The sequence below is a fragment of the Schistocerca nitens genome, chromosome 3, assembly GCF_023898315.1.
Source record: "Schistocerca nitens isolate TAMUIC-IGC-003100 chromosome 3, iqSchNite1.1, whole genome shotgun sequence".
Lineage (NCBI taxonomy): Eukaryota > Metazoa > Arthropoda > Insecta > Orthoptera > Acrididae > Schistocerca > Schistocerca nitens.
This window is the reverse complement of record NC_064616.1, coordinates 632,177,017-632,194,787: the sequence shown is the minus strand read 5'-3', so window position 1 is coordinate 632,194,787 and position 17,771 is coordinate 632,177,017. Positions and strand designations below refer to the sequence as shown.

Here is a 17,771-nt window from a genome sequence, read left to right as displayed (position 1 = left end):
TCACCCAGACTAACTTACGCCCTCATATCTCCTCCATCATGGGCATTGGGGTGGATGAAAGCCCTTGCTATGTGACATGCCTACTGGCCAGGACTGAACAAACACATGGAGGCCATGGTGTACAACTGTTCTGCATGTGCCCAACACCAGGCTGCTGCTCCTCAGTCTTTCGTCCCCTGGCCCACTCCCTGTCACCTACGGGAATGCATTCATCTGGACTCTGCTGGTCCCTTCCTGAGTTCTATGAGGCTCAATGTTGTGGATTCGTATTTCAACTACCCCTACATAGTTAGCATTGTGTCCACGACTACAACCGCCGCACTCAATGCACACAGCCAGATTCTCGCCAATGCAGGGATTCCCCGCACCCTTACGTCCGGCAATGGGCCCCAATTCACAGTGATGACCTTTGAACAGCTCCCATCAGACAGGTAAATCAGTATTAATGTCATGTCATCACTTCATGAAACAATGCGAAGAAGTCTAAAATTGAACTCAAGACATTAGCACACAGTCTAGTGATCAACAACTGTATGTGGATACACATCCTCCTTAAGCTGCATAATAACTAATTATGAAAATTTCTTCTCCCACAAAGATTCTAATTGGTTAATTCCAGCTTGAGCATGTTAACATCGGCCATAGATGTGATAGAATTTGTAACATTTACACAAAATTTTGAATATAGAACTATCTCAATAGAATTTGAAAGCACAGGGTGGCTACACAAGGGATATTTCCATAACTGGCTTTGCCCAATGACCATTATTATAACAATATGTGAATGACACTGTGTTACTATCTCTCAGTCTGAGGCATGCTTTTGGTTGAATGGACAACCTTAGAAGCAAGTAACATAACAACAACAACTCCAGAGGCAGATACAAAATAAACTTCATAAGCAAAACTGCCAAGCAGTGTTGGAAATCACATGGCCAAGGCAAAAAAAAAAAAAAAAAAAGATATTTTGCAAACAGTATTCTCGCTCCAAAATATTTCACTACCCTTGTACAGGTTTCAACAAGCACACGTATCATACGTTACCCACTCCCCCACCAGTGATGAAAGCTATCAATAAACAGTCCTAACTATGTTTGCAAGGTCACAAAAATGAAGAGCTGTAACTAAATATGTTATCCTAGCAGAATTTCTTAAACACACATTTTTGACTCCTGTTACTATTTCTCTACAGGTAAGGTCAGCAAACAATTGGATACAGATATCAGTGCACAGGACAATTTTAGATAAAACAAAAACACCATGAGCTTCTCTGTCAGTTCAGTGGCCATAACATGACCTTGAAAGGTCACTTAAAACTTGACATCTAATTTCTTCCTATAGCAATTTTACTTAACTTCTGTCTGATAATCAATAACCCATTCTTTACTAGCAGTGCTACATTAGCTACCATTTTACTTAGTACATATTTAGTTGTTGCATATCGAACATGACAAGAAAACAAATGTCAATATTCCTCATTAGCTCACAAAAAGGGAGGCAACTGACTGTGCTTGTGTATCATAATCAGCTCCAGTCAACTGGTATATTTCCCATTGTGTCTTAACAATATTATCTCTGATGAGCATTGTTACTACTATAGTCTCATTATCACACCACCTGGTCGCTATTCTAATGGGAATATTTACTGGTAATGTACGCTGTTGTCGCATGTTAAGTACTCTCCACCTCTGCAAAATTAATAAAGCAATTCTATAGCACAAGTCAAATACCTGCCATATTAGAAAATTAAATGATGTAAATGAAATACTGTTGATGCTCTCATTAATACTGAACTATTTCAAAAACATTTAAACATGCATGCTACCCAAGCTGATACATGTAATACATTTAACTTACAAATACAATTTATGCAGATAAAGACAGCCAAGACTATACTGGCTCCAAGCTTGATAGTATGCTCTGAGAAGATTGTTTTCTCCATTTGCTCGCACTTGTTCCAATAGAGATCTGACATGGGCATCTAAAAAAGCTTTTGTTTCCAGGTACAAACGATCAGCAAGTGGTTCAGGATGCGCAACACAGAGTGAATACACATCACTGCAACAAACAGAAAATATATTATTCTTGTAAGCAGACGAGTACAAACAATCTCAACATACAATATCTACATGCCTGTGAAAAATATGAAAATATTTAAAGAAAACATGGCTCCAGCAAACAAATCACAGTCAACATACATAACTAGTGGGTTTTAATACTGATCAAAAATATCACGTAAAGTTTCTACGGCAGTGATTACATAATCATCTAAAATATGGAACATCTGTGAACCTACTGAAAATATCATTGAGTAAATTTGGATAATTTTGAGGAATACTTAGAAGTTGTTCCAATACTGCAATTGCATTGTGTGCTTCAAGTATGCATATGCTTAAAATGTGGTATGCTGCTCTGGGAAAATACAGGTTTAGACAAACCATTTCTAATATTAAACAGCCGAGTTCATAATTCTGAGACTAGAAATACTAAATATATTTCTCAGAAGTACATGAAAAGGTTGTTTATCAGAAAATCACGCTGGTAATATTAGTTTGATACGGAGGCAGGAGGATGGAAATGGGGGCAGAGATGAACGAGACAGGGACTGGCAGAAACTGAGACCATGGAAATTGTGGGATTGGAGGAACAATTATCATCTGGTATTGAGGGAGGGGTGAGAAGGCGGTGCGGTGATGGAAGGGAGGCATGAGCTAAATGACAAAGGTTATGAAGTAACCACTGAAATTGAGAGATCGTGTTGTGCTCAGTGACATCCTGTGCCGGTGGCTGCCTTTGGCCACAATTTAGTGGAAGTCACTCATTCGAATGGACAACTGGTTGGTGGTGATACTGCAATAAAAGCAGAAATTACAGTAGAAACGGTGTACAATATAACTGCGTTCCCAGGTGGTGTACAATATAACTGCATTCCCAGGCTTTCTACGATATAACTGCGTTCCCAGGCGGTCTGCCTCAGAGGAGGTAGGGTACATCTGTGACAGGACTGGAATAGGATGTGCCAGGTGGATGCATAAGATACATCTTTGCATCTGGATCTTTCACATGGCCACATCACATGTGATATGTGACAAAGAGTTGGGAGTATTCAGAGGATAAGACTGGACCAAGATATTTTGTAAATTGGGTGATGGTAGAAAACCACTTTGGGAGAGATGGGGAGGATTGTATGAAAGGCTGTTTCCCATTTCCAGGCACAACGATAGGAAGCTCCGAAGCCCAGAGAAAGAATGTAGTTAAGTTGTTCTCAATCTGGGGTGATATAAGTTAGAGGGGACTTCTTTCTAGTTGGTTCATAGGGGTTGCTGGGAGTACTAGGTGTACACGTGAATATTGCGTGGGAGATCTGGTTGTAGCTTTGATAAGAGGTGGGGCACCTGTCCACGAAGACCCTGGAAAAACCTAGAGCATACTTGCAAGAAATGCTCAGATCTGCAGATGGACTGTGAGAGAGAATTTTCAGTGTGGAAAGGATGTCAGGTATCAAAGTGTAAATACTATTGGTGATTGGTTGCCACTATATAGACAAAGGTTTTTAAGGAGCCATTGGATTGAGCGAGGTTGTGCGGTAGTATGACCCTGAACTCATATTCAAAATGACAACAGTTCAGATTTACATCTGACCATCCAGATTTCAGTTTTCATTATTTCCATAAAATATTAAGGTGAATGACAGAATGATTTGTTTAAAACAGCATGCTGTGTTCCTTTTGTCATACTTCCACAATAAAAGCCAGAGCTTCACCTTTAACAAACTCACAGTAGACAGGTTTTTCAACCTTAATTTTCCTCTGTTGTAGCCACTGGAAATGTGATGATCAATAGTCATGAAGGAGGCACTGAAAAAGAATCAGAACACAATAGACCTGGGTCCTGATCATGAAGATATCAGTATGACCTGGGACCTCACAAGGTGTTTACAATCTTTAGTGGTTAGGAAGAACACTTTCAGATGATATATGAGCAGGCTGTCATGTAGGAACCCATCTTCCCCTCAATGAAGAAGAAGCTGTATGTAAGGATACAGTATATACTTTCCCATCTGTACAAGAAAAGTGATTGTGGGTACAGAGCCTCTAAAAATAGTACTATCTAACAATACTCGAGTTATTTTCAGAGAACACCCCCCCGCCCCAATGCCCCACCGATCTACCCCACTAGCTCCTCACTGCACCCAGATACTACTTTGCTTACTTCTTCCATCTGCCGTGACCCCAGAAATTTCCTCCCAAAATCCAAAAGGACCCCAAAAATTTGCAACATTTGTTAACTTATCCACTAACAGACTTAATCTTGCAAAAGCTTCAGTGCTTTGCCAATTCTCACATTCAGCCTCAAGCCAAATTCTGGTAAACCTACATCTACATCCACATTCTGGAAACCACTGTGAATGACAGAGAGTATTAGTCTCATTCACTCATTATCTCTCATGGAAATACTTTTTAGCTATCAACCTTTTCGTTTCACAGATTTCTTGTTAAATCAGATTTGTATGTGATCTCAAACTTTCAACGACTTCCTCTGCTATCACTGCAAGTGGCTATTTTTCTTACTAAGAATTTAAAAGAACACATGTTAAATTCTGCACCTTTTCTTCCACCGTTCTTTCATTGTGTTGACGATCTGCCCACATGGGATCAAAGTTTCACACCTGATCATTATGAATATCAATAGTACTCACACTTCGTATGAAGTTTTACACTGAGTTGGAGAGAGAAGGTGACTTGGTCACACTGTTTACTATAAGCCAAGACATACTGACCTATACCTTAAGTGTGCAAAGCTTCCATCACCCAGACCAAAAGGGAGCAGTTTAAAATGCACTGATATATAGAGCTAAAATTGTTTCTGACAAGGACCACCTGGATTCCAAGATTAGATATTCGAGAAAGATGTTTGGGAAGAAGGGTGAGAGTGAATGATAGATGAAGCCAGCAGTCTCCGAAAAATGAAAACATGGAGATCATCATCACAAGATGATTAGCCTATAGCACTCCTCCCTTTCTTTGCAGCTACAACAAATAAAATGAGCAGCCCCTGAGCATACATAGTATTCACTCCTTTTCCCACCACACAAGAAAATTAGAAAGATGCTGCACCCAGTTAGACTGTCTTGGTCCCAATATTCCTGAAACATAAGATTCCTTACAAATGTAGCAGCAGTTATGTTGGTCAGTAAATATGAATGATTTCAGAATGCTGTACAGAGCAACGATGACACATTAAGTATTGTGATTTTGATAAATCTGTTGTTACCAAACACAATGTCGTAAACAAACATACAATTATACTTGATAAAAAGGAAATCTTACCGCATGCACCTACCTACTTGAATTCTGTCATCACAGAAGCCAATGAGATTAGTACTTACAACTTTGCCCTTAGTGGGGCATGGTATTGAGCACTCAGTGCTGAAAGGCTACAAAGAAATAAGCCAAGTTAACCAACACCTAACAAAATCAGCTCTGCTACCAATGTTTTTCTGTTTAGTTACTGTAACATGTACTACTTATTTGGAAAATGGGATTACCGCTCTGTCATTTTTGTAGGCAGCTTTCATTTCTGTACATAGATGGTGCTACAGTTCCATATTCTCAAAATCAGCCTTCATTAATACTTTGATTAAAGATTTCCAATCAGTTCTTAATGTCCCATCTCCTTTCTTAAAAATGTGAAAGACAGTCTGTGATTTTATTCTGTTTCTTACAATTGTGTGGGGCATTCCCCAAATCTCTAGTTGGAACTGATCTTTAACATATGCTTTCCAGTGCCCAGGTATCATCTTTTCAGAACTCTTTATAACACTTAACCCTTCCATACTGTCCTAGGCTTCTGATGTCCTGCTGTGCTCCAATTGCCTATTGACACCACCTTCTGACTTGCCTCATTCTCTAAGATTCTGTAGGGGTCCACTCCAAGTTATCTCAGCTTACTTTCTGTTCGTAGCTGCTATTGGGATTGATTGGCAATCACCATTTAAACTGGATGTACTACTTCTTGTACTTATTAGTACACATCAAATGCTAAATCTACTGTCAGTATCTTAGACTGCAACAGTTCCCATTTTATTTTCTGCTGATTGTACCTACACTTCATTAGAACACTATGTTCTGTCCCATGATCCTCATTACACAATGCAGTTATTATCACTCATTAGAGTCTCACCAACTTAACATTTTACATTAGAAAGGCAATGTTATCATCAAAATTAAGGTAAAAATTTTCTAAGCACCCACTCAGTTGTGATACGTGGTGGATTCAATGGTTTATTAATTATGTACAAGGCCAGTTTTTAATGCACTTTGGAGATTAAACCATGCTACGCCACAGCATTCACTGATTTGGCATTAATGACCAGAGTGAGAAACCTATTTGTCCCTTAGCTCCCAGTGTTGTTGTCCTCTTTTCAATTTCAACATATGGATGTACACTGGTGGAAAAAAAAAAAATCATAACACTAAAAAATAATGTAGAGTAATGAAATTTCAGTAATACACTACTGGCCATTAAAATTGCTACACCACGAAGATGACGTGCTACAGGCGCGAAATTTAACCAACAGGAAGAAGATGCTGTGATATGCAAATGATTAGCTTTTCAGAGCATTCACACAAGGTTGGCGCCGGTGGCGACACCTACAACATGCTGACATGAGAAAAGTTTACAACCGATTTCTCATACACAAACAGCAGTTGACCGGCGTTGCCTGGTGAAACGTTGGTGTGATGCCTCGTGTAAGGAGGAGAAATGCGTATCATCATGTTTCCAACTTTGATAAAGGTTGGATTGTAGCCTATCGCGATTGCGGTTTATCGTATCGCGACATTGCTGCTCATGTTGGTCAAGATCCAATGACTGTTAGTAGCAATGTGGAATCGGTGGGTTCAGGAGGGTAATACGGAACGCCGTGCTGGATCCCAACGGTCTCATATCACTAGCAGTCGAGATGACGGGCATCTTATCCGCATGGCTGTAACGAATCGTGCAGCCACGTCTCGATCCCTGAGTCAACAGATGGGGATGTTTGCAAGACAACAACCAACTGCACGAACAGTTCGACGACGTTTGCAGCAGCATGGACTATCAGCTCAGAGACCATGGCTGTGGTTACCCGTGTCGCTGCATCACAGACAGGAGTGCCTGCAATGGTGTACTCAACAACGAACCTGGGTGCACGAATGGCAAAATATCATTTTTTAGGATAAATCCAGGTTCTGTTTACAGCATCATGATGGTCACATCCGTGTTTGGCGACATCGCGGTGAACGCACATTGGAAGCATGTATTCATCATCGCCATACTGGCGTATCACCTGGCGTGATGGTATGGGGTGCCATTGGTTACACATCTCGGTCACCTCTTGTTCGCATTGTCGGCACTTTGAACAGTGGGCGTTACATTTCAGATGTGTTACGATCCGTGGCTCTACCCTTCATTCGATCCCTGCGAAACCCTACATTTCAGCAGGATAATGCACAACCGCATGTTGCAGGTCCTGTACAGGCCTTTCTGGATACAGAAAATGTTTGACTGCTGCCTTGGCCAGCACATACTCCAGATCTCTCACCAATTGAAAACGTCTGGCCAACGGTGGCCAAGCAATTGGCTCGTCACAATACGCCAGTCACTACTCTTGATGACCTGTGGTATCGTGTTGAAGCTGCATGGGCAGCTGTACCTGTACACGCCATCCAAGCTCTGTTTGACTCAATGCCAAGGTGTATCAAGGCCGTTATTATGGCCTGAGGTGGTTGTTCTGGGTACTGATTTCTCAGGATCTATTGCGTGAAAATGAAATCACATGTCAGTTCTAGTATAATATATTTGTCCAATGAATACCCATTTAGCATCTGCATTTCTTCTTGGTGAAGCAATTTTAATGGCCAGTAGTGTATATTTATCTAGGCAACATGTTTGAGTGAGTAACATGGTAAGATCACAGGTTAATGTAAGCACAAGATAAGCCATTGTAAATGTGAAATGCTAGTACATTAACAAATGGTGTAATGACCAGAATGTTGAATGCAGGCATACAATTGTGCATGCATTGCATTATATAACTGACAGATATCAATTTGTGGGACAGAGTTCCATGCCTGTTGCACTTGGTTGGTCGACACAGGAATGGTTAATGCTGTTTGTGGATGATGGTGTAGTTGTCATTCGATGATGTCCCATACATACTCAATTGGAGACAGATCTAGTGATCTAGCAGGTCAAAGCAATATGTAACACACTGTAGAGCTTGTTGAGTTACAACAGTGATATGTGGGTGAGTGTTATTCTGTTGGAGAACACCCCCTGGAATGCTGTTGATGAATGGCAGCAAAACAGGTCTAATCACCAGATTGATGTACAAATTTGCAGTCACCGTGTGTGGGATAACCATGACAGTGCTCCTGCTGTCATATTAAATCCCACTCCATACCACAACTACAGGTGTGGGTAAAATGCATCTAGCAGGCAGGTTGGTTGCAGGCCCTCAACTGGCTTCCCCCTAACCAACATGTGGCCACCACTGCCACTGACGCAGAATCAGCTTAAATTAGAAAACATAGCAGACCTCCACCCTGCCCTTCAATGAGCTCTCACTTGACACCTCTGAAGTCACAAATGGCAGTGGTTTGGGGTCAATGGAATGCACACTACAGGGCATCTGGCTCAGAGCTGTCTTGAACTAACCGATTACTATGTAAGAGTTTGTTGTATCATTATGCTGCCAACTGTTGCTCAAATTGCTGCTGCAGATTCAGTACAATGAACCAGAGCCATACATCAAAAACCAAGGTCTTCCCTCTCAGTAGTGCCACATGGCCATCGAGAGCAACCATACATTCTTGTGACCATTGCTGCCAGGACTCACATACAGTGGCTATATGACTGCCAGTTCTTTCTGCAGTAATGCAGAAGGAACATCCAGCTTCTTGTAGCCTATTATGTGAACTCGTTCAGACTCAGTGAGGTGTTGATAATGGCACCTTTGTCACCTTCAAGGCATTCTTGACCAAGATCAACTCACCACATCCAATCTCAGAGGTAACTAACACCCATGAACGTTACAGCATGTATTTAAAACAAACCTGATTTGCATCCTCATAGTGGCACTACTCGTGCCACTTTTATGCGACTGGAGTGAAATTTGAATAGTCATCATCTTTTACATGCAGAAACATGCCTACCAACTTTCATTTATGTCACACAGCTCCTCCTTGGTGCTGCAATTCTTCTCTGTCAGTGTATATTATGACTACACTGAAGGTATACAGTTATCAACTAGAGTCCTACATATGACCTTTTGCAACCTATTCGTTCTGTCATCACTTTTGAGTTGACCTACAGCAAATAATGCAATATTTTTCTTTCCTTTTGGTCTAGTTTTAAAACAAACATTACAATGTTTGATAACATCAATCTAAACTGATGTGTTAAACATCAAAAAACAACTACCCAAGGATAAATATGTTAAAGGTTAATGAAATTTCAATTCCATATTTTCACAAATTGGTAAACTAGTTTAACTGTATTAAAGCAATGTATAAACTTACATAATAAGTGGTAATCTCACAAACATAAGTGTAATCCTCAAGCACAATTATAAGGATGAAATGAAAGATCTCATTGCATATAAAGTAACTCACTGAAAAATGGCTGTTACTTAAGTGTCAAACATGCATAGTGAAGAATGAGTGTGAATAAAATTTCCAATAAACTGAAATAATACTAGATATTCAATTGTTACCTGAAGCGATCATTCCAAACAGACCGAGGTACAGAACTAAGTGTTAGTACTCCTTTTACAGTTTCTCTTAAAGCACTCCATGTTTCATTGAAATCAACATTCTTTGGTTTCAAAGACATGTCTCTTGTGTCTTGCACACAATCTGGAAGCAAAAAATTACATGTTTGTGAAATACAGCTTGCTCACATTTACCACAACTACAGCTCAAGAAATTCAATGGAGTCACTAACAACATAAGAAAGGGATTCAGCCATGAGGGTGTGGGGTGGGGGAGGGAGGGGGTGACGGGGAAGAATGTCATCCAAAATAAGCCACAAGCAGAGGGGCAGTTGTTTCAGAATAGCCAATGGAGGACAAAGCAGTTCTTCCTAGGCACTGAGCAGAATGAAAGGTCATTTAAAAACAGTCAAGAGCAGAGGGAGAGGCCATTCGAAATGGGCCAGGAGCAGAGGTGGGCAACATCCAAAACTGGCCAACAGCAGAATGGGGCCATTTAGGATGAACCAGGCATGAAGACCAAACAGGACAGCCCGGGGGCAGTAGCCGCCCAGAATGGCCCAGAGCCGGGGGTGGTATCTGTCCAGTACGGCCTGGGACAGGGGCTGGCAGTCGTCCAGGGTGTCAGCTATCCAGGACGGCCTGGGGTGGCAGCCATCCAGAACAGCCCTGGGCCGGGGGCAGTAGTCGTCCAGGATGGCCGGGGCCAGGGGCAGTAGTCGTCCAGGATGGCCGGGGCCGGGGGCAGTAGTCGTCCAGGATGGCCGGGGCCGGGGGCAGTAGTCGTCCAGGATGGCCGGGGCTGGGGGCAGTAGTCGTCCAGGATGGCCGGGGCCGGGGGCAGTAGTCGTCCAGGATGGCCGGGGCCGGGGGCAGTAGTCGTCCAGGATGGCCGGGGCCGGGGGCAGTAGTCGTCCAGGATGGCCGGGGCCGGGGGCAGTAGTCGTCCAGGATGGCCGGGGCCGGGGGCAGTAGTCGTCCAGGATGGCCGGGGCCGGGGGCAGTAGTCGTCCAGGATGGCCGGGGCCGGGGGCAGTTCAATACTGCCAAGAGGAGAGGTAACGAATGTCCACAATGGCAAATAGCACAGGGAAGAACCATTCAAAATGGGCCCAGAGCAGAGTTGGCGGCAATCCAGAGTGAGCCAAGAGCAGAGGGGGGAGGTCATTCAGAACAGGTCAAGAGCAGAGGGGGAGGCCATGCAGAACGGGTCAAGGGCAGAGAGAGAGAGAGAGAGAGAGAGAGAGAGAGAGAGAGAGAGAGAGAGAGAAGCCTTTCAGAGTGGGCCAACAGCAGAGAGGCATGGAGGCCATTCAGAATGGGCCAATAACAGAGAGGTATGGAGGCTGTTCAGAATGGGAACTAATGAAGTTGTTGCACAAACCAATCACCAGACATCTATAATTATTAAACGTGTCCACTGAGAGGCAACTGGACTACTCTCACTGTTACATCTCTACCCATGTGCCAATGACGACAAAAATCAATAAAGAATGTTGCTCTTCCAAGTTCAAACAACACTATCATTGGCCTGTGGAGCAGTGGAATAAGTTTTTATAGAGTGATGAACAATGGTACACAGATGAGCACATGCTAATATGGTAGATGGTTTACTGGATTGCTCAAAGCACCAAAATAAACACTGTTGGATGAGCTACAACGTTTATTTGCCTAGCCAATCCATCCATAAGCCCAACTATTCAGCAAGTTTCAGGAAAATGGGAATAATTTCTGTCTTCCATGTACTGAAAGACCTTTCCCAAAGATTCAATCTTATAATGGTAGGAAAGAGTAGGTAAATTATAACTGCTGCCTTTGGAGCTAACAGCAATGGGTGTCTGCATACTTTTGGCTGTATAGTGAAATATTTTATGTTCTGTTTGGAATAAAGACACTAGTAGAATGTTAACAGCACAAATATGACTCTTAGGATTCTCTCCAGAAAATAACACTATTCACATTTTTCTTGTCTCTATGTGTTTCTGCCTTCTTCTCCATGTCTCATCTGCTAAACTATCTTTCCACTCAATCTTAATTCTGAACTTCCTCAAGATGGAGAAAATACCTTCAAGGAAACAATGTCAATGGAAGCTGATCTTTGACTATAATTATAATACATAATTGTGTACAAATATTATCTGACAACAAGACAGAGTTTAACTGTGAAACAAATGAAAATGACAAGTTTTAAACCCGAATGAATCTTTTACTCTGCAGTGGAGTGTGAGCTGCCTTGAAACTTGGTGGTATATTAAATCTGTGTGCCAAACTGTGGTATGAATGCAGAACTCTGCATTTCACAGCCAATGCTCATATCATCTGGACTATCTATGCAACATACAAGTAAAGCATCAAAATGTCAGTAGTCTAAAGATGCCATAAAATGAAGCAATGAGTAATTCATTTATAAAACACAAATGTGGTTCCTTGGAAAATGCCTCGCTACATGTGATCAAAGATCTCTGTAATTCATGCATGTAAACCATGATTACTACAGCAAAAGGAACTCGAACCAAATAGGACTGATTACCCCATCAAGACGACAGACGAAAAATTATCAAACCTATGTCTACATTTGTATTACACAAGCAACCATATGGTGCACTGTGGACAATACCTTATACCACTACTAGTCATTCCCTTTGCTGTCCCAACAGCATATGGAGCAAGGAAAAAAAAAACTGTCTATATGACTCCATTCGAGCCCTAATTTCTCTTGTATTGTCTTCTTGGTCCTAACACAAAACAGATGTTGATGGCAGTAGAATCATTCTGCAGTCAGTCACAAATGCTGGTTCTCCCAGTTTTCTCAACAGTGTTTCACATAAAGAACACCGTCTTCCCTTCAGGGATTCCTATTTGAGTTCATGAAGGATCTCCGTAATTCTCACATGTTGATCAGTCCTACTGGTAACAAATCTAGCAGCGCACCTCTGATCTGATGTCTTACTTTAATCCAACCTGGTTTGGATCCCAAACTCTCAAGTAGTACTTGAGAATGAGCTGCCCTGGTGTTCTATATGCGGTCTCCTTCATAGATGAGCTATACTTTCCTAGTATTTCCCAATAAACCAAAGCTGATGATTGCCTTCCCTACTCCTGACCTCACATGTTGCATGTTCCATTTCATACTGCTTTATGCTGCACCTAGACATTTAATGGACTTAACTGTGTCATGCAGCACACCACCAACGGCATATTCAAACATTACAGCAGTGTTTTTCCTACTCATGTGCATTAACTTACATTTATATACACAAACAGAAGGCTGCTATCCATCACACTGAATCCCGTATGCTACAGTGTTATCAGGAAACAGTCTCAGATTGCTGCACACACTATCCATCAGATCATTTGTGTATACAGAGAACAGCAGCAGCCCTATCATAATTCCACTGAGCAAGGTGGTGCAGTGGTTAGCAAACTGGACTCACATTTCGGAGGACAACAGTTCAAACCCGCATCCAGCCATCCTGATTTAGGTGTTCCGTGATTTCCCTAAATCGCTTCAGGCAAATGCCAGGATGGTGCCTTTGAAAGGTAATGGCCAGCTTTATTCCCCATCCCTCCCAAATCCAATATGACCTCGCTGCTACGTCCCCTCCCCCAAACCAACCAACTGACCAACATATCACAATTCCCTGGAGCACTCGTGATGATACCCAGGTCTCTGATGAACACTTGCCATCCAGGATGATATACTGGATTCTATTATTACTTAACAAGTCTTTGAGCCACCCACATATCTGGGAACCTATTTCATATGCTCATACATTCTCAATGTGGCACTTTGTCAAACATATTACGGAAATTCAGAAAGATGGAATATTCCTGTTGCCCTTTATCCATGTTTTGCACGACATTGTGCAAGAAAAGCGCAAGCTGCATTTTGCGTGAGCCATGCTTTCTAAATCCATGTTGATTTGTGGACAGAAGCTTTTTATGTCAAGGAAATTTATTATAATCAAACTTAGAATAAGCTCCAAGAGTTATGCAACAAACCTACATTAAGGATACTGGTCTGCAATTTTTTGGGTCTGCACTTGCACAGTTCTTATACACAGGAGACACCTGCCTTTTTTTCCCAATTCCTTGGAACTTTGTGATGGGTGGAAGATTTGTGATAAATGCAAACCAAGTAAGGAGCTGATGCCCAAGAAAAAGGCCAATATCACAGAGTACTCTCCATAAAACCAAAATGGGATCCCACCCAGACTTTGTAACTTATTTGTTTTTTAATCTTTCAGGTGCTTCTCAATGACAGAGATGCCCATTTCTATGTTCTCCTTAATAGAGTCTATGCAATGATCAAACAATGGTGTTTCTGTATGAGCCTCCTGCATGCAATGATTTTTTTTTAATGTGAAATTTAAAACTTCATTTTTAATTTTGCTGTCTTCTATTGCCACACTAGACTGTTAAACAAGTGGCTGGATATAAGCCTTTGATCCATTAACCAATTTTACACAGGACCAGAATTTTTTTGCTCATTGATCTTTTTATGGACACACAAATATCTACTAACTTCTGGCTTCAGAAAGTTTTGTGTTCTTTAAAAAAATAAAATAAAATAAAAAACTCAGAGTGCAACAACCTGTGTTTCCTTGGCATTTTCCGAATTTTGTTATTAAGCCACAGTGGGTCTTTTCTGTCCTTAATCCTTTTACTTGGCCTGTACTCCTCAAGAGTGCGACTTACAATCAGTTTAAACTTTGCCCATAATTATTCTATGTACATCCTACCTCAACTAGATGATGCAGTACTGTAATTGAGGTGCTGAAATGTTTGGCAAAAAGTCTTTGAATGAAGCTACAGAACACAAAGTGACAAAATGGTGCCACATAATACAGGGATTCTTGAGCCAGAATTAGTGGCTGAAACCAGTAACCATTCTCAAAAGGAGGGGAAGAACTGACAGAAATTAACAGGGGAATTGTGAGTGGAGCAACATATCAGCTGAAGTTCATTAAGGTTAGTGGAGTCCACCATAGACTGGGGATGGAGCAAATGATAGCAGGAAGCAACCAATCTGGTTGACATCGGGTAACCAAAACAGTCACAGGTCACTTGGGAGGTGTGAACCCCATGTCAATTACCTTTTCAGAGAAACCTCATTTTCATTGTTGGGTATTCCCAAAGTAGCCTAGAGTAAGACAAAGTACTAGCCCTAAATAAAATATTTTCTGGTACAACTGTTTAGCAAGATTGTACAGACAACTGTCTTTCAGCTTTCAACAGATTTCATCATCATGTCCAAGACTGGTTCTGTAATGGAGTGGTTAACCTGATCTGATTAGGGCCATCACGCCCTCTCTTACATCGGACCATGTTTTCACACATACAATACCTTTTTTACATCATATTTACCTAAGAAATGCCAATTTTAATATGACAAATAGTATTAAAATGATTTGAGTGTTTATAGTGACGCTTTGAGTAAATAATATTGGCAGTACTTGTACTACTGCTGCTGCTCTTGCCACTAATACTGATAGCAATAGTAATAGTAGGGGGTAGTAGGAGTAGTAATGACAATAACAACAATAATGACAGTGGCAGGTACAAAAAGAATTTATTGGTGTACAAAGTAGATGTTTTCTAATATAGCTAGTTCTGGGGATGGGAAATTTAAAGAAACTGCACTAGCTAGGGAGTCTGGGAAATGATTGGAAAGAAAGATGGACAAGGGTAACCTTGAAATGACACAATGCAATACATTCATTAATGTTATGACTGCCATCTGTCAGACATACTTCAAGATATTACAGGATTCTACCCTGAAAAACAGGGTCTGTATGGCATCCTTGTACAAGGTGTGTCTGAAAAGTTCTGTGAATGGTCTCAAAAAATAAAGGAAACAAGAGTTAAAAACAAAATACCACTAGTGGCCTTCAAAGTAATTGCCATTAGCTAATACACGCCTCTGACATTGGTGGTAAAACTTGCAAACTCTCAGCAAACACTTCTCATGGAATCACACGAAACACCGTAGTCACACATTGATGGATATTTGCATCATTACGGGAGATGAGGCCTGGTGCTACCAATACGATTTAGAGACCATTCAAGTGTAAATGGTATGGTGTCTGTTGTTGACCCATTCTCTCAAAAAAAAAAGTCAGCCGACAAAATCCAAGATTAAGATGATGTTGAATGAATTTTTGACAACAGGGTTTTGATCCATCATGAATTTCTACCCAAGGGAGGCAGGGAAGACAATGAAGACCATGCCATTGACTGTTGCTTGGCCTCTGGATCATACTTGCAGTACCAAATCTCATCTTCTGTAATGATGATGATATCCAACAATGCAGTTCCACAGTTCTTCAAGCAATTCCACAAGAAGCCTTTGCCGACAGTTTCCAACAGCTTTACAACTAATGACAGAAGTGTGTCATAGCTAATGGTGATCTCCTTAAGGGTCAATAAAGAAATTTTGTTTGTAACTATTGTTTCTTTTAGTTTCCGAGACCACTCATCAAGCTTTTCAGATGCACCTTGTATCATTATGTTGCAAACTCAAAATATTACCACAAAATGTCAATGAAAGAGCAAACATGACAGACATTACAGGTCTACAGAAAGTTTCAAATCAATGCATGTTCCACTGCAGAGTGATAATTCATTCAGGGTATCAGCTCTTTTTCAAACCCTGGGTGTTTTTATTAACAAGTACCTTTAAAGGAGCTCCTTCCTGTCACAAAGTACAAGTAGTTTACTACTCACTTCTTTCGAAGGCAGTAACTTGTTTATACAGATGAAAGATTTCAAAGAAGGAAACACCTTGGAAAAAAGCAGTTCTGTACTTGACTAAAGGATGAACCATGTTCTCAGAAAAAAAGAGTCCGTGCCACCAATACAGAGTAAACTTAAAGAAAGTGTGATTGCACACTTAAAAAGGTCCAGATTTGTAAATTGAAAACTAATAGTTGTGACAAAATTGCTTTAGCAAGTCTTCAATTCTATCTTTGTAACAGAGAGTTGATTTAATTGGTATCAGGAACAGTCTCACATAAACAAATGGTGCCCTGTGAAGTTATACTATGCCCTTGACCACTCCTGATTTTTTGTTGATGATTTAGGCTTTAGTACTCACATTCTACAGTTTGGAGATATCACAACCTCATTTTCCAAGTGAAACATTTGCTGTTCATGTAATACAGCTTTGAAATGTCAAGTAGCTCCACTTGAACAAATAAATACATAAAAACAAACCAAGCAGGATGACACTGATAATTTATATACCATCATAGTTGTGGGTGAGCCAAAAGCCATTATACATCTTGGTTTTATCAGTGATTGCGAACTCATTTTGCAACGATACACTATAAAAGTGTTTGGGAAATTCCCAGAGTCCTATATCTTCTGTGAACACTGAAAAGCATATTATGCAACAATAGCTTTGTTCCACAGTCACATCACCTATAGACTACTGCTCTGGACTCACTTAGCGGACTCCATTAATGTGCTGTTTCTTGAGAAGATCACAAAGGAAATCATCACACAAAGCAAAAGAATGGACTATTGCAAATTTCAGTTTTCCAAATTAAGCATATTGAGTATTTTCAAGCAGAATATCATCAGCTGCATCATGTGAATTTATAACAGGAAATGTCCAGTAGAAGACACGAAACTTATTATGACGACAACAACATGTAAAGACCAAATGTGCCACATGTTACACAAGGCAGGTTTTGAGCATAGGTCCTGAAACTAACATCAGTACAGTTGCTTGAAGAAAACACATGACGGAAAGCACTGCCCAATCACAGGATTACAAAGTGAAGTGACACAGTGGCCAATGCACTGACAAATCTCCACCCTACATTCAGATTAAGGTATTCTGTGGTTTCCTAAACAACTCTGGGCAAATATGAGAGTGGTTTCATTGAAAATCCAAGCTTATGATCTGTCACCACTAATCATATCAGTCAGGCCTAAACCTCACATTTTTCTATGTTCTTCCCCCAAAACACTCCACCAATGAGGTTTTTCCCCCAAAAACTAAACAATTGCA

General features: G+C 40.9%; 1 protein-coding gene across 2 annotated transcripts in view; it reads right to left on the bottom strand.

Annotated features, from left to right (window-relative positions):
• The window catches only part of LOC126248575 (cullin-2), a 190,678-nt gene that overhangs the window by 170,714 nt on the left and 2,193 nt on the right, over positions 1–17,771 (bottom strand). For both annotated transcript variants that reach the window (XM_049949681.1, XM_049949680.1), the window contains exons 2-3: positions 9,758–9,899; positions 1,858–2,058 (exon numbers count right to left, since the gene is read on the bottom strand). In XM_049949681.1, the coding sequence (XP_049805638.1) occupies positions 1,858–2,058; positions 9,758–9,876 (320 nt within the window). In that variant the 5' untranslated portion in view covers positions 9,877–9,899. The remainder of the gene's footprint in view (positions 1–1,857; positions 2,059–9,757; positions 9,900–17,771) is intronic.